This window comes from Physeter macrocephalus, chromosome 16, assembly GCF_002837175.3.
Source record: "Physeter macrocephalus isolate SW-GA chromosome 16, ASM283717v5, whole genome shotgun sequence".
Lineage (NCBI taxonomy): Eukaryota > Metazoa > Chordata > Mammalia > Artiodactyla > Physeteridae > Physeter > Physeter macrocephalus.
Window position 1 is genome coordinate 47,343,945 of NC_041229.1, and position 18,625 is coordinate 47,362,569.

The 18,625-nt window shown below is 38.5% G+C and overlaps 1 protein-coding gene across 1 annotated transcript; it reads left to right on the forward strand.

Annotated features, from left to right (window-relative positions):
• The first annotated feature begins 1,870 nt into the window (after positions 1-1,870).
• Positions 1,871-4,996, forward strand: CCDC89 (coiled-coil domain containing 89). Its single transcript, XM_055091432.1, has one exon. The coding sequence runs from the start codon at positions 3,675-3,677 to the stop codon at positions 4,788-4,790; it is 1,116 nt and encodes a 371-aa protein (XP_054947407.1). The 5' UTR covers positions 1,871-3,674; the 3' UTR covers positions 4,791-4,996.
• The last annotated feature ends 13,629 nt before the right edge of the window (positions 4,997-18,625 follow it).

Sequence of the window (18,625 nt, forward strand, 5' to 3'; positions counted from 1 at the left end):
ACATTCAGCACCTCAGTCAGGATGTGGGATCAGACTTCAGATCATTGTGCCCCTATATTTATTCTTTGAGAAAAGTGATGTGTCCAATTTATCCATGATTATGTTAGCAGTTATCATACTGAATTGCTGTTTTTCTATTATTTGTCTCCATCATTAGACTGTAATCATCTTAAGAGCTGGGACTGCAAACCTTGGACATAACAGTTACTCAGTATGTGAATTGAATGAATGAATGATTAAGCAAATGAATGAATGATGAACTAAAGACCATGGGGTTCAGTATCAAAAAATCTGGGTTTGAATTCTGTCTCTATCACTTACTCTCTGAGTGACTTGGGACAACTTAACCTCTCTGTGCATTAGTTTCTTTGTTCCCTGCCAACTATAAAATGTGGATAATAATGCCTGTGTTTCAAGAATATTGTCAGAATTAAATGAGAGAAGACGTACAAATGCCTAGTACTATGTAGGGCATATAGAAGAACTCTGTAAATAGAAGCTTTAAAAAGGAGATGTTAAAAGACTTAACAAAGACAAGTGGAGGGAACTCGTTGGTCACCACTAGGGAGAACGTTGGCCAAGGTTCATGACGTGGACCTCTGGAAAGGGAATATACTGGATACCTTCAGGGTGAAAGGTAGGTGGGAAAATGGCATAACAAAGAAAACCATGGCAGAAAGGAACCAAAAGTCGTTATTACTAAACTGAAAGTTCTCTGAGAAGAGTGATATACCTAATTTATTAATGTATACTTAGCATCTAGCACTGCACCATACATTACAAATGTTTGTTGAATAAATCAGTGAATGAATACTGATTAGGATCTTTTGAGATTCTTAACCTTGACAAGTGATCTATGAATTTAATATTTAAAATAATTTTAACCTAGAAGAGATATATAAAATATCCCTAATGTAGAAAATGTATTTAATCAACAGATTTCATTGAGCATCCATTATGTGCAAGGGACTTAGGTACAAAGAGAGGGGAAAGCATCCATAAGCTCATCCTCAAGAAACAACTGCTATTAACATCTTGAGTATTTTTTCTCTTTTCTTTTCTTAGGAAACATATTCTGTGAATTCACTTTATTACATCAGACAACCTTATATGATAATCAGCAAATAAAATTTTCAATGTATGTCTGACCCTTTTATTTAAATGAAGAGGACTATTCTAATTTTCTAGTCACTTGCCTCAACTTTCCAAGTTCCATTTCAGTGTATGAAGCTTGAAATTTAAGGAAAAGTTAAGAAGAGATGTGAGGGGGAAATTAAAAATAAGTTTCACTCACATTTTTAAATTCACTTTCATAAACCCTAAATAACCTACAATTTAAGTTATTAAAATTTTAGTTCAGGAGATTTTCCCAGCCTTTTGCTGGTGAAAGCTTTCCCTGATAGACAGATTCAGGATTTGGGACAGGAGATCCTGATCTTTGAGGCCAAAGGAAAAATCTCAAACTCTTCTTTCAGATCTATTTTGCTCCAAGTGAAACCTGAAGCATTTAAAAATCCATCCATGTATAATAACACCCCAGGCTTTTTCCTTATCATCATGACTTGAGAAATTAAGTCTGACCACAGACATAACAGTGATTGCAGGAATAGCTAACTCTTTGCTCTGTGCTTAAGTTTTCACATCATTAAGATCATTCTAAATTTTAACTCCTTAATCTTGCTTTTTTCAATTATCTTTCAAACACAAGTATTTCCATGCCATTAAATTACCTATAAACATGATAATGTTTAATGTCTACATAATATTCTATTATATGAAAATATCATAATTTTCTTAAAATGTTCTCTTTTTTGGACATTTTGGTTTCCAACTTTTAGCCGTTATAAACCACACTTTGAGCAAAACGTTTTCTTTCAGAAAAAGGTCTTTCTTTCAGCAAAGATCTCCCCCAGACGGACAATCATTAGTTCAAAAGGCATAAAGGCGTTTTAAGTTTTCAATACATCAATTGACTTTTACCATGGTATAAGAGAGCACCTATTTCACTATACCCTTACCAGTCCTGGGTCATCTTAAAAGAAGGGGAAAATTTTTGACTAATTTGATAGATGAAGTGATATCTAATGTTAACTTATATGTATTGGATCCCTGATAGGGTTCAATTCTTGGCCATTTCTGTCCCCTCATCTGTGAATTCAATTGTTTATTTCTCTTTTAAGATGTTAATGCTTTATTGATTTGTACAGGCTCTTTGTAAAAATATAAATCTGTTGTCTGTCATATTTATGGTGGATATTTTTCTCTATTTGAATTTTGCCTTCAACATCCATTCAACACATAATTATCTGAGTCTCCCCAGGGCATTGGTCTAGTCATCAAGGATGAAACAGACACAGTTCCTGCCCCTAAGGATCTCAGAGTTTAACAGGGGAACGCAGGGGAGTAAATGATGAGTGCAGTAAGGCTTTCAAATGCTCTGTTGGAAGTACAAATAGGCTAGAGTGGCTGCACTAAAAGAGGTGAGTGGTCCCATCTACACTTAGGGGCTAGGAGAGGTCTCACAGAGGAGGTGATTCTTATCTAAGTATAAAATGCTGAGTAAATTACTGGAGCGACAAGGGACAAAGTGGGAAAAAGCATTCTAGGCAGATCGAACACCTACAGACAGGGCCTGCTAGGGAAACGTCAATAGCTGGTGTTAGACTAGGGAATAAAACGAAAACATCAGGCAGGCCCTGAGGAGGAAGGGGCTGGAGAGACCTCAGAGTCACATAATTTTTTAAATTATATATAACTTTAGATGTTTAAGTCAAATTAAGTGTTACCTTATTCATCTCTTACATAATATTTAAGCTAAGAAAGTCCTTCCTGACCCAGAACTTTAATGCTTCCCTTTATTTTCCTCTAGTTTCCATTTTTAATACTTTGTTTTCATTTTAGTCTTTACATTTAACTGTTTAATCCATCTGGAATTGACTTTGGTGTGTATAAGGTAAGCCTCATTTGAATCTTTTTTCTGTTTTAATGTTTATCACATCTATATTGTCCATTAAGCTTTTCTCTGTAACCCTACTGTGCCAGTGGGTAAAACAGGGAGTGCTGAATAGCTAATAAAATGTATTCCCGGTTGGAGACAATGCTTTGGGAAACAAAAGAAATTTCTCTGGGGTTTGCTCTTTCACTGAGGTGTGTTAAACACTACAGGTACAAACTCACAGCCATTTAGGATCACCGCTCTCAGAGTACTACTGCTACTTGGTATTTATAGATTGCAAATTTTTTAAGGAGCCAACCCTTTCCACAGAGAGGACTTTATTCTCATGACCAGTGAAGCGGGGAGAGGGAAGAGGAATATGTCACCACTGCTTGATTTGTTTACTCCCACAAGAAATTATGTGGAGTCAGGCTTCTTCCCCTGATGCTGGCTGGAAATCAAGTGGCTTGGCATCTCTGTACAGAACAGGCCAGACACTGGGCTGAGAGCTGTGACTGGTTAGAAAGGCAAGTATAACCTGACCAGATTGGTTCTGGACTCATCTGGGTCCCCCTGTTGTTACTTCACAGCATTCTGAAGACCTGTCCACCAATCACAGGGCTCCTTACTGGGTGAAAAAACAACGGCTAGACATTGCCAGGAGTCCCTAGCAACACTGCAGCTTTTGAAATCTGGAGAGGGAGGCCGTGCAGTCAGCCGATAGTAGAGGAGAGTGCTGATGCCTCAGGAAGAGACAGCTCTCAGGATGGACACCCCACCCTCTGAAGAACCCTTAGATAAGCAAAACAAAAAACTAGAAAACCAGGAAGAGAAGATGGAGTTTAAGGAACTGGATGGTCTGAGGGAAGCCTTGGCAGACCTCCGGGGACTGTCCGAGGAGGAGAAGAGTGAGAAGGTGATGCTGTACTCCCGCATCCAGGAGCAGTCCCAGCTCATCTGCATCCTGAAGCGGAGGTCAGACGAGGCCCTGGAGCGCTGCCAGATCCTGGAGCTGCTCAACACAGAGCTGGAGGAGAAGAGGATGCAGGAGGCTGAGAAGCTGAAGGCCAAGAGCGAGCAGGCCCAGAGGCTGGAGGAACGCTTTATGACCCTGGCAGCCAACCATGAGTTGATGATCCGCTTCAAGGATGAACACAAAAGTCAGAACATCAAGCTGAGAGAGGAGAATGAGAGGCTGAGGATGGAGAATGACCACCTCTTCAGCCAGGCTCTGAAGGACCAGGAGGCCAAAGTATTGCAGCTTACTGACCGGAGTGAGGCCCTCACCAAGGAGCTGGAGTCTCTGAAACAGAGGAGCGCTCAGGAGGCCTGCCAGGCCCAGGCCCGAGAGAAGGAACTGCTGGAGCTGTGCCAGAGCCAACAGGCCTGCGCCCACACCAAGGACACAGAGCAGCTGCGCAGCCAGCTGCAGAGCCTCAAGCAGCAGCACCAGCAGGCCATGGAGCGGATGGCCAAGGCCGAGCAGGCACACAGCCAGCTGAACCGGGAGCTGCAGGCCAGGCTGCAGGCCGTCACTTGTGAGAAAGACGAGCTGTTGCAGCTGTCCATGGAGAGGGGCAAGGTGCTTCAGAACAAGCAAGCAGAGATCCGCCAGCTTGAGGAGAAGTTGGAGATGGCCGATGTGGCCAGGAGGCATGCGCTAGAGCGGTTTGAACAAGAGGCAGTGGCCGTGGACAGTAACTTGAGAGTCCGGGAACTCCAGCGCAGGGTAGATGGGATCCAGAAGGCCTACGATGAACTCAGGCTGCAGTCCGAAGCCTTCAAAAAGCACAGCCTGGATCTTTTAAGCAAGGAGAGAGAACTCAACGCCAAACTCCGCCATCTCTTTCCATAAGGAAGTTTCTGGTTCCTCTGGCCTCCAATTTAGAAATCAAGTATTTGTGCCTTGTGGCGAGAGTAAAGATGGGATTCCATTTATTCTACTTTTAAGTACAAGAGACCACTCAAAGAAAAACTACTTTACTATGATATTGTTGTTGCCATTGTCAGGATAACACTAATTTTCAGTCCTACCACCTAGAATACATGAGATTTACCAAATTTGTTTCTGTGCCTTTGAAATCTTCCTAAGTTTACTATCAGTATCTCCACCTCCCCCATAACTTATTCATTCTCAACCTCAGATATCTTCATGTGTCCTAAGTTTTAAAATTAGCAGCCGTTATGGACTTGAGTGGATCTTAAAAGTGCAATGGGATGTGTTACTGTGAAAAGAAAAAAATAGCATAATTAGCCCTTGTAGATAGGTAGGCTTGTAATCTCCCGTAGTTGAGACTGCTATAACAGTTAATAGTATATTAATAGCATGGATAACTTGCAGAAAAGTGTCTGATTTTGCAACGGGCCAAACAGTTGCTTGCCTCACCTGCCTTATGGCAGTATCCTTTCTATTTTATTTTATTCGCACTAGCTTGGAGAACAAAAATTGAGCTCATTAAATTCTTTTCCAAAGTAGGCAAACTTTATTATAGTCAGTCTATACGAGCAATAAGATTCAAGTAAGTAAAAATCAACCCATTTTAATTTTTCCTGCAACCTTAGATCACATTCCATTTTCTTGGTTTTTCTCCTTAATAAAAATAGGATTTAGAGGTACAAAAAAGCCAACATCAGTAGTTTCATTTAATATTGCACAATATGCTAATAGACAAAAGTCCCCAGTTTGGGGTAATAGGTCATAGCACACTGGATATGATACATATAGCAACACATAGTGATTGTTGTGTTTCTATTAACATACTTTCTTGCAACTCTTTCCTTTTATAAAAAAAAACCCATCTAAATGGAATGTATATATGTATACTTACATCATTTTTATAGGAATACTTAAATGTGTAATGATAAAAACAGATAATAGCTGTTATATATATTTATGCAAAGTTCTTAAAGAGGTAGATGTAAAACTGCACTTTATGTAGTTTTAATTAATTTCTCTGTATTTAGTTGACATAGAAGCATTATTATGAATACTTCCCAAAATAGATTGCAGTGTAGTATTTTTCTCACCCATTTAGTGCCAAGAGTGCCAAGAGTTACCTAATGATTTGAATTTATTAAAAAATATTACTTGGTACCTTTTTAATAAACAATTTTAAGCATCACTTGCCTTACCTAAAGCAATTTTTAAAACCTGTTTTCTCACAGTTCTATTAAGATTGTGGTATTAAATACAAATTCCAAGGATCCACCTTGCTGGCATGAAAGGACTATTTACTTCCTCTTACACATGACCAAGAATCAGAATATATAGGAGCTGATTTAGGTTACCCTTTACTGAGTCCATACTATTTATCATTGTGCTGAAGCACTTTCAATGTATTGTTTTATTTAATCCTTAGCACCACTGAAGAAGCTAATAGTGTTCATTTCTGTTTCAAATAAGAGGAAACTGAGTTTCAGTAATTTGCTCAAGGCCAGTTAGTCACTGGGGAGCCGGGATTTTGATGACAACATCACACTGAAAGATTTATTGACTATCTACTGAGTACCAAGCTCTGGGGGTGGGCACTGAGAATAAGCATGAAGAAGCATGTTTTCTGCCGTGGAAGAGCTCCCACACAGTCTAGCCCAGGGGCAAAAGAGCAGTCACATCCAGTGTAATGTGTTTTCACAAGGGGTGTTATGAGATCACAGTGGGTAAAACACACACACACACACACACACACACACACACCAGTTAAAAGCCCGAGGGTAAGGGTTGGGATGGTAGAGAGGATTGCCCGGGATGACTAACACAGAAGTTGATATATAAGCTGGTTTTTAAATAACTAGTAGAATTTCATCAGGTGTTGAAAAGGGAGAAAGATTTCAGCATCGTGTAGAAAGTCACAGAGGTTTTTAAAAATGTCCAGAATACTTGGAAATCATAAGTAGTTGGAAGGAGGTGCGGAGAAGCATCTCCACAGATAAAAAGAAGAGAAGAGAGGCAGGAGGAGAGTGGCAAGTGCACAAACAGGAGCCACAGACGAGCCCTGCTCCTCCTCGCATGCAGGTTCGGGCGGATTTGCGAAGAGACTGGTGCGCATGCGTGCCAGCATCTCTTCCCGCCCCCTCCTCCACCCTCGCTGGCCTGTGCAAGCTCCGCCCAAACAGCTGTCGGGTCTGGTGATGATCTCTCCCATTCAACTTTTGTGCCTAGCCTGCGAGGAGGAGGAAGAGGCTCGTGGGCAAAGGCCAAGCGGGTCCTGAGGGCCATTTGAGCAGGGAATTCTGGGATCCTCGTACAGGAGTGTGGGCTAGTAGAGGACTTGCCACCTGGGCTCTTCATTAGGAGGGAAGGTGCGTCTGGAAGAGCATGGGGGATGGGTAAGGTGCATGCTCCCTAAAACGTGGGCACAAAGAAAGGGTCTCAGTTGCCCGGGTCTAAGGACAATACTGTTCAGTCATGCTAAGGAGTTTGTGTTAGGTTGAACAATATAAAATTGCCACTTTGTAGGTTACAAATGATTAGATGTGGGCCATTTCATAATGCTCACTCTAATACCCTTTTGAAAGATATTGAAAAGAAAGTGGGTAATGAGAATAGAAGGTCAAAGATGGCTGCCTAGAGAACAACTGAGGAAAGGAGCCCACAACACAAAGGAAGAAAGTAAGAGTAATGTGTACCTATCATGTGTCAAGTGCTTTCCATGTCACCCTCATACCAACTCTTCAAGGGAGGTTCAATTATCACTATTTTATAGATAAAAAATGAGACTCAGAGAGAGAGAGGGTGACTCGCCCAAAGCCAGGAAGTTTTGGGGTGGCAGGGGTGAGATTTGAACCCAAGCCCCTCTGGCAGGACCAGCTTCATGGACGTGCCACCTGCACGGGGAACCTGCACTTGGTTCTACTGCTGCTGCCTTGAGATTCTTAATAATTGTGTGGCAAGGGGCTCCACATTTTCATTTTATGCTGGGCACAGCAAATTATGTAGCTGGACCTGCTCTCTGGCTCTAAAACCCATGCTTTTTCCCAGTATACAAACCACCTTCTAACCAGCCACAAAAGGGCACTGTTTTTTGTTTGTTTGTTTGGTTGGTTGGGTTTTTTTCCCCCTCTGTGATCCACAGCACTTTGTAATTCCACTCTCAGTGCTTATCTTGTATTTAATCTGTGACCCAGACCAGATTAGGGCATGGGCAACTAGATTAGTTTTTGTGGTATGCTCATCTGTAAAGCCATGCTTATCATTGGAACAAACTGTCAAAATGTAAATCAGCCACCTCCAAATTACTGCCCTTGAGGAGAAATTTTAAAACAAAACAACAAAACTCCTTTCTAAAGCAGACCTAGATCCCTAGTGAATTTGTCTGTGGCATCCACCAGCAGTAACCCTAAAATGAAAATCCATAGAACAGAGATTCTAAAACCAAATAACGTGTGACTAGTGCTGTGTAGCTAAGTGTGATCTTTTGTGTTACCTACACTGTAAGCCCTTCAGTGTGCCTCTAATGAACTTGTCTGGTTCAAAAAATAATCAAAGAGAGCTAGAAAAGGAAGGAGAACTACAGGAAAAGTGAACTGACTGGCTGATGTTTTCACAACACTGTCTCCGTTTCACGTAGTGAAAATTAACTGAAGTTAATTTGTTTCTAATAAACAAAGTATTGATAGAAAATCTATTTCTCCCCAACTCCACTACATTGAAGTTAAACCTTTAAAGAACATTGTTTGAAGGAATACCTGCCCAGGTGCTTGCTGTTCTATCCAGCCCTCATTGACTCAGATGCCTGTGGAGTAGCTGTGGCTGGGTCGGGGCAGGAATGATTCTCTGTTACCCACTATGACAACATCAAGAGAACTGCCAGACATTTGAGATACTACCTCTGGGCACGTGAATAAAGGAAAGAGGGCCACGACCCTAACTACTCTCCCCAAAGCTGACCAGATGACTTGTCTTCATTATCATTGGCCAAAATTGGGCCATATGCAAATACCCCAACCAAACATCTTCATGGGCAATGTTGCCACCATGACTGACTTGGACCAATCAGGATCTGCCTGGATCCTGGATAGAATAGGAATGAAGCCAATCTCTGTGGCATATAGTATATGGGTGTACCTGACAAAAGCAGGGCTTTGCCAGCAAGGATGAAGGGAGATGGATGTTGGGTGGGCCACCAACAGTGTCTGCTGTACCACATCTACTTAGATTGACAGGGCTTTATCAGGCAGGGAGTCTTTTTTTTTTTTTCAATCTCAGCCTCTTAAAAAAGTTGTTGGAATTTTGGGAGGTTGCCAAGAATGGACTTTTCTAATCATTTTTCCATCTCCTTAAGGACAAACTGGATATTATTTTCCAAACATTAAGAACATCTTATTAAATTTAAGGGCCTAGGGCTATACAGATGAGTCTCCCTACTTGATGTTGTTCTTTTCAAACCTTCTGTTTATCCCATTTGGCAAAAACTAATCCAAGAAAAAAATTTTCCCTTGGACAGAACTCCCTGGTCGTTCATTACACATTCAACTAACTACAATGCCCCTTCCTCAACCCCCTCACTCCTCAGTTCAACAAAGGGACTTATCCTAGCTATTTGCCAGACTCCCCCTATTTAATGCTTCTAATCCATTCTTATTTGCACTAGTGTAAAATAATCTTCCCTTTAATGTTTAAGATGATTCATTACAGAATTGTTTGTAATAGCAAAAGATTGGAAATACCCTACATACCATCAATAAGGAACCAATTAAATAAACTGTGGGCCCTCCATAACTTGGAATACATTGCAAATGCAAAAGAAAAAAAAAGAAAAGCAAGAAAAAGGAAGAAAGAAAAGGAAGCTCTCTGTATACTGATATAGAAATATCTCCAGGATATATGTAGGGGAAAAAAACAGGGTGCAGGGACTTCCCTGGTGGCGCAGTGGTTAAGAATCCGCCTGCCAATGCAGGGGACACAGGTTCGAGCCCTGGTCCAGGAAGATCCCACATGCTGCGGAGCAACTAAGCCCATGCGCCACAGCTACTGAGCCTGCGCTCTAGAGCCCGCGAGCCTAGAGCCCGTGCTCCACAACAAGAGAAGCCACCGCGATGAGTAGCCCCTGCTCGCCACAGCTAGAGAAAGCCTGTGCACAGCAACAAAGACCCAACGCAGTCAAAAATAAATAAATAAAATAAATAAATTTATTTAAAAAACAAACAGGGTGCAGAATATCTATCATATATTACTTTTGTGTAAGGGGGAGAGAATGGGGGGGATAAGAACGTAAACATATGTACCCCCATCTATATAAATAAATATTGGAAAAAAGAAATGCTAAAAAGAAAGTGTTTATTAGTGGTGTGGATGAGTGTGGGGACAGGGCTGGTTAAGGATGGGAGTGTGAAGGAAACTTCTCAACTTATCCCATTTTGTATCATTTGACTATTGAACCATGTGAATATATCACCTCTTTAAAAATATAGTAAAATTGGGAATTCCCTGGCAGTCCAGTGGTTACAACCCTGTGCTTTCACTGCCGAGGGCCTGGTTCAATCCCTGGTCGGGGAACTAAGATCCCACAAGGCGCACGGCACAGCCACCCCCCCCCCAAAAATATATATATGTATGCACATGTATATTAAAATTAAAAACAAAAAATATCTTCTGCATAATTGCTTCCCAATAAGCTGTATTTCTGTGCAGATAACTCAAAAAGCCTACAGATTTTTCTTTCCCCAAGAACTGATTAGACAAGACATATTTTCTATAGAGCCAAATATGGCCTGACAGATCTGGGTCAGGCCATTCAGCTGGAAGCTGCTGATTTCATTAATGTTCAGCCACATACAGCTAATGACAGTATCTTTTTCTACCTTAAGGAGTGCCTCCTATGATTCCTATTTCTCTCCTAAGTATAAAGATTTAAATGTATTAACTTTTCTCATGGATTTTCACATGTCTGTCTGAGACCTAAATTTTAGATCTTGGAAAGCCTATTTTCTCATCTATTCAAGTTTTTAGGCTTTGGGTGTTGTTTTTGGGTTTGCCCTAACAGACAAAAAAGATGTAGAGGTAGGGCAGGCCAAGCCATTCTGATATTCAATTTTAATTAATAACATTTATTTAATATATCTCATTAATGTAACAAATATTTATTGAGAGCCTATTATTGGCTAGGCACTATGTTAAGTGCTGGGCACAACGTGAGCAATGCAGAGACCTTATCCTCACTGAATCTGCATCCTAGTGGGTAAGAAGAAAATGCTAAAGGATAGGATGACATGGGAGTGCATAGCAGGGTTTCTTTGTGTGTGTGTGTGTGTGTGTGTGTGTGTGTGTGTGTGTATGTTTTTAATTGGGTAAAATAAATGCATATAACATAAAATTTTCCATTTTAACCATTTTTAAATTCAGAGGTAATTAATATTACAGTCATTATTTTGTGCAATCATCACCGCTATTTATTTCTAAATAATCTTTCACCAACCTTTCATCTTTCCAAACAGAAACTCTAACCATTAGAGTTTCCTCTACCCACAGTCCCTGGTAACCTCTAATCTACTTTCTGTCTCTATGATTTAGATATTTTACGTAAGTGGAATCATACAATATTTGCCCTTATTTCACCTAGCATAACTTTTTCATGGTTCATCTATGTTGTAGAATATATTAGAATCTCATTTCTTTTTATGACTGAATAATATTCTGTCGCAAATACATTTTGTTTATTTATTCATCTATTTATGGATACATTTGTTGTTTCTATTTTTGGCTATTGTGAATAATGTTGCTATGAACATCGATGTACAGGCCTGTGTACCGATTAGGTCCCTGATTTCAATTCTTTGGGGTAAATACCTAGGAGTGGAATTGCTGGCTCATATGGTAATTCTGTTTAACTTTCTGAGGAACCACCAAACTTTTTTTCACAGAGGCTGCACAATTTTACATTCTGATCAGCAATGTATGAGGGTTGCAACTTCTCTACATAAGGTAGAAGAGGTTAGGGAAAGCTTTTCCTAGAAGTGGCATTTAAGTTAAAGCCTATATAATGTATAAGAATTGTCCAAGAGCAGAGCGGAGGAAAACATTAAAGAAGCTCAGAAGTCTTCATAGCACTTCCTGTTCTTGGTAAGAAAACTGCTTTCACAATAGCCACACCATCTAGGGCTGCAGAATAAGCACTCAGAGTAGACTCTAACAAGAGACTCTGGCTAGATTAATCCAATTATGCTCACAACCATATTTATCTCCATCCCTGTCAGAAATCTTAGCTCAATCTTCCCCATGCCCTATCCCCACTCAAATCCTTTCACTACACCCTTTAGAAACCCAAATCTGTGATCAAGAAACTAGTCAAGATATTAGTGCAGTGAGTGAAGGGGATGCACTGGCATCAGACTGCCTTGTTTCAAATCATGTCACTTACTGGGTATCCTTAAATAAGATCTTACTGGGTGAAGAGGAAATCAGAGAGCTAAAGCTTTCAGTGAGTGAGCATTTATCCTACTTTTCCTATCCCCTGTATTTCACAGGGGAAATGGCCCATACGTGGTGAGATAAAGTTGCTTTTCACTGAAGAATCCCAGATAATAAAAGAATCCCAGGTAATAAAAGTAGTGAAATAATTTATTCAGGCACTGATCATCATTAGATGAAACCATTAGGAGAAAGGTTAATGGAGAATTTTACTGTCACCATTTGAAAACATTGATCAATCTTAGCATCACTAAAAACAGGAAAGCTAGATGTTATATGCCTCCTGAGGTGACTCGCCATGAAGAGCAGCGCCTCCTTGGAAGTATTCCGGCCAAAAATGTTGAACCTTAAGCTAACTAAGCCCTGAGAACTAACTTCCTGCTTACAGGAAATATGGGGATGAGGGGAAAGTAAAACAGTACAAGAAAGCAAACAGACAAATATAGAATAATGGGACATTGAACAGGACAAATGACCTGGCTTCTTCAGAAAATCAAATGGCATTGGTGAAAAGGGGTGGAGGAATGCTGTCTTAGATTAAAAGAGGTTTGAGAGATATAAGGAAGGTATTAGAATTCTTTGGGTCCTTATTCAATCAAGCCATCTGTAGCTGGAAATTTTTGACACAATTGAATATTGACTGGGCTTAGATGATACCAAGAAATTCGTAATAATTTGACTAGTTGCAATCATGACATTGTGGTTACAGAAAAAATGACCTTATTGTTAAAAATGTATAGTGATGTGTGTAGGGATAAAATGACATATGTCAAGGATTTTTATTTTACAATATTTCAGGGGAAAAAAAAGGCAGGGGGATGAAGCAAGTGTGGCAAAATTTTAATAATTCTTAAATTTGGAGGAGGAGCATACAAGGGATTCAGCATACTTTTTTCTCCAGCTCTGTATGATTGCAGATTTTCAATATTTAAAAAATTAGAGTTAATAAAGAGCGGAGGTTTGTGAAGGAGAGAGGAAGAGAAATTATTTGAAACTGGCAATGGGGAGCAAGAGCAGCTCAGCCAAGGTCTGGCTCTGGGGTGCCTGGGGTGAGAGATAAGACAATTTCCCACCTGAGAAGTGGAGTCCTTCCCATCAGAACACGAAATGCTCTGCTCCTACCCTTCTAAATCTCTAATGCCCAAACTTCCTCTACACCTGCTCTCCCTTTCCCCACCAGAGCAGCAAATCTCAATTTCAGGGGCTGCAACTGTGGGGCTTGATTAGTTGGGAGCCATACCAGTAATTTGTGACTATTTTAGTTGGTTACAAATGTTGGTCATTTTAAAATAAAATAAATCAGATTCCAGATTAGTCCACAATACTATAATTCTCATTCATTTACATTCAGAAATGGTTTTTTGAGAGGAAAGGAATGGAAATACAGCTAGCACACTGAGAATTGAACATAATCCATGCAAATATGTAGCACTTGTAAACATAATCCTATAGTACCCTAGACAATGTCAATCTTTTGAGTCTTTAATGTTCATCCAATCATAAAAATCCTCTCATGGTCTTAGTTCCTACCTTTTACAGATTATACTTCATGAGTGCATAGGCAAACTATATTAAAATGAGCACTCCAGCCTCTTATCCTTCTGCTGTATCTATTCAGCAAAATCCCAATCCTGATTCAGCTGCATTCCCTACCATCTCTATGCCAACACTCTGCTATAGGAAAGCCAATAAATGTATGTATTGGTGATGAAGTACCATAAAGTCACGGTCTTTGTGGAGGATTTGATAGATTGGTACGCATAATGTATTTCAGTCCCTCTTTTCCCTCTGCTTTGGCTGTTTTTGCTGCCAAGCACATTCTTGAAGACATTGGGTTTTCATCCTAGTATTCATTCATTAGTTCTATCTATCTATCTATCAATCATCTATCAAGTATAGATGATTTACAATATTATATTAGTTTCAGATGTACAGCATAGTGGTTCAATATTTTTATAGATTTTACTCCATTTAAATTTGTTACAAAATAATGGCTGCAATTCCCTGTGCTGTACAATATATCCTTGCTGCTTATCTATTTAATACATAGTAGTTTGTATCTCTTAATCCCATACCTCTATCTTGCCCCTTCCCCCTTCCCTCTCTCTACTGGTAACAACTACTTTGTTTTCTGTATCTGTAAGTCTATTTCTGTTGTGTTATATACATTAGTTTGGTTTACTTTTTTAGATTCCACATATAATTGATAACATACAGAATTTTTCTTTCTCTGACTTATTTCACTAAGCATAATACTCTCTAGGTCCATCCACATTGTTGCAAATGGCAGATTTTCATTCTTTTTATGGCTGAGTAATATACCAGCCATAAATATGTATATATTATATATCCATTCATATATATAAGTATATAGCCATTCATCTGTTGATGGACACTTAGGTTGCTTCCATATCTTGCCTATTATAAATAATGCTGCAATGAACAATGGGGTGCATATATCTTTTCGAATTAATCCTTCCTTCTTTCCTTCCTTTCTTCCTTTCTTTCTTTTGATGCTTCCCCCAGGAACAACCTGTCAGCCACCTTGGAAGTGGATCCTCTAGTTTTAGCCAAGCCTTCAGATGATTCCAGCCCAGGCCAAAATCTGGCTGAATTCCATGAGAATTCCAGAGCTAAGCTGTATAGCCAAGGCACTTACAAATTTCTGACCAATAGAAACTGCCAGATATAACAAATGTTTATTGTTATCTTAAGCTGCAACAATAAGCACATGTTTATTGTTGTTTTATTGATGTTTTTAGGTTTTGGGTAACTTTTTAGGCAGCAATAGATAATTAAGACAACAGGTTGAGAGTTTTGGCAGCAACGGTGCTCTTGAAGCTAACATTCCAGCTTTCTATTTACAACTTTCCCAACTGGGGCAGAGATAGCAGTGACCTATCAGGCCTGTTTGGCCACATTGTACTGAGAGGCATTCTTGATCACCCAGCCTAATGCCCACTCCTCCAGTCCTTCCAATTACTTTGTAAACACCTTCTCTGTATTACATCTTTTTCTGCTTAAAATAGATGAATTGGTTTCTGTTACCTGCAACTGAGCTTAACCAAATAAAAATACCCATCTCAAAGCAACAACTAAACACTAGAGGCATTCCTGCTAAAGTCAGGAATAAGACAAGTAAGTTGATTATTAACAGCATTATTTGATATCGATCTGGAAATGCTGTTTCATTATGTCAAGATAATGAAATAAGTATTGCAAAGAAGGAGGCAAAATTGTTATTATATATAATAAGGTGATATAATTGTCTACCAGGGAAATTTGAATGAATAAGCTAAAAATAAAAACTATTAAGAAAGTTGAGTGGGTAAGTCAGTTAAAAATTTAACACAAAAATCAATAGCTTTCCTATGTAGCAACAATAACCATTTAGAAAATATAAAAGAAGAAATAATTTAGTCCAGTAGGAAAAAAATGCATAAAGTCGCTGGGAAAAATAAATTCATAAATTTAATGCAATTTTCATGAAAATTCCAGCCTTTTTTTGAACTTGGAAAATTTTATAAAGTTATCTGGAAGAATAAATATTCAAATAGAGATTTTAAATTCTGAGAAAGTAAGACTTACAAAAAAGGACTTGTCCTATGACATATTAAAATATATTATAAAATTGCATAAAAATGTAGTGATTTTGCTTCCAGAATGGTTAGACTGATCAATGAAATAGAAGAAAAAGACCAGAAATAGATTCAACTTTATGTAAGAATTTAATATCTGGTATATATGTTGGGAAATCAGTGTGGCAAGTATGAATTGTTCAATAAATTATATTGTGGCAAATAACTTTTTGAAAAAATTATATTCCTATGTCACATTTTACACTAGAATAAATTCCATTTGGAGCTAAATGAAATAATCACTTGTTAAATACTCTTAGTAAATTATAAATAGAAGTAATTAAAGAAGTTCTAAAACATATAGGTAAATATCAGTATTATTTAGGCTAATAAAGCCTTTTTAGGCTTAACATCAAAGCCAGAAACCAGGAAGAAAATTTTGATAGATTGACCATTTAAAAATTATAGCAAAACAAGCAGTTTTTACCCCTTTCCTCCCCCAGTAAATGATCAACTGGTGGAAAAATTGGAAAATATATGAGACAAAGGTATGTTTTCCTTATAATGCAAAGAGTTCATATAAATCAAGAAGAAAAAAGACAGATATTTTCCCTGACAAACATTTTCTCCTACCTCAGAGAAAAATGGGCTAAGGAGGTAAAAAGGCTATTCACATTAGAAATCAATTGGTCATGTGAAAAACATTCAACCTTCTAATAATCCAAGAAATGCACATTCACAAAAAAGGATGTCACTTTTAATTTTCAGATAGGCACATTCTAAAAAGAACAAATCCACTCTCACGAGTGCATAGGAACTACATACCGTGACCACCACTGGGGAGAGATAACGTTCCCGTATGTAATAAGGGTCTATGTATAAAAACTTAGCCAGATATTCTACGTCAAATACTTTATCCTAAGCAAATCATAGGATAAGTGAACAAAGATGTTTGCAGAATATTATTGTGTGGTTTATAATGGTGAAAAATCCAATACAACTTAAGTGCTATCAGTGACTAACTGGTTGAATAAAAGTTGGAAAGTTCATGAAATGGAATTGTAGGCAGTCATCAAAAATAAGCATGTGGACCTATATTTCGTTGTATGAAAGATGTCCACAAAATATTCATACCAAAAGAGTAGAGTTCAAAGAACTAAAATAAACAATGTGTTGTTCTATGTCTGTACATAGAAAAACTCTATTATACACCAAAATTTTAATAACAGTTATTTAGAGGTAGATTATGGGTAATATCCTTCTACTTATTTGTACAGTTCCTCACTATCTGAATTTTTTGCAATGATCATTATAGCCAGAAAAAAGAAAAACCAACTCTGAAGAAGGAGAGAATGAGAAGAATGAGGAGAAGAAAATGGAGGAATGGTGAAAGGGAGGGAAAGACATTTTCTGGGAGTTTTACCCTTGCTTCAGTTGCTTTTTTTGTCTTCTGAGGCTACGTTGTAAAAACTTTCTTCTCTTTCAGTTTTCTACTTTCCTCTTAATCCAATTGGAGAGGCTCTTAAACAATGCATATTTAATCCAAAATCTTGTAATTTAGGGAAAAAATGGTAAATCAATCCATGATCTTGCTTTTGCCCAAGGAGAAAATGCAGTTCGATGGGATTACCAGCCACACAAAACAACCTGTAAGTCAAAATATGCCAGAATATTTATTATCTGAAACTGTTTTCTGTTCTACTTTAGCAAAACCTTTCCTAATGGGAAGGTTAAGAAGGACATGGAGGCCACTTATTTCTTCTTCTAGATACCATATGTAATGCTTATTTGTGCCTCTTGAAGAATTGTTTTCATTTGGTTGAGCTTTAGTGTAATGCCTTCAGCTAAAAGTTGGAGACCTTCTTCATTCATTCATTCAACAAATATTTATCGAAGCCTCTCCTGTGCCAGGTGCTGTTCTGGAAAATTGGGACCTATCAGTGTCCAGCTTTCCTGGAACTTGCTTTCTATCCTTCTAAGAAACAGCCATATAAAGGTAGCTATTGGTGAGGCGATCTGTTACTTTATTCAGTACCCCATAGAGAAGTTTCTTTAAGACATGAGAACTGGAAAAGTAATTGAGGAATTCATGTATATTTTACTCATAAGCAAATAAAGGAAAGTTTATATATTTGTTTGGGTTACCAGGAAGCTTAGTCTATTGTTAGCTCAACTTGAGGAACTGTGTAAGATTTTACATCCATCCTATTCTAATACAAACTTTTCCTCCTTTCAGAACTCCTTATCTTCCTATTTCATCTGTATTTTCACTGGCCTTGCTCTGTAAAAATTTGAGTTGTTTCACTGTATTCTAATGTATTTGTGAACTGCTTCAAATCTGAAATACCTTGTGGGACTAGAGGAACAAGATAACACCATGAGGAAACAGACAAATCCAGAATGTGGTGCGTTTTTCAAGACAACTGACCTTGTCTCTTCAGAAAGCCAATATTAAGAAAAACTAAAACGTGGAAGGGACTATTCTAGTTTGACAAATGGGTGAAAAAAACAATCAAATGCAATAAGTGAGCCATGATTGGATCCTGGTTCAAAAGAACATATCTGCTATAAAAGATGATTTTTGAGGAAAGCTGAGCAAATTTGAATATGGCATGGGTAATAGATATTAGCAAGATTGTTAATTTTCTCAAGACCTGATAATAGTATTATGACTATGAAATAGAATGTTATTTTTAGAGGTGCATA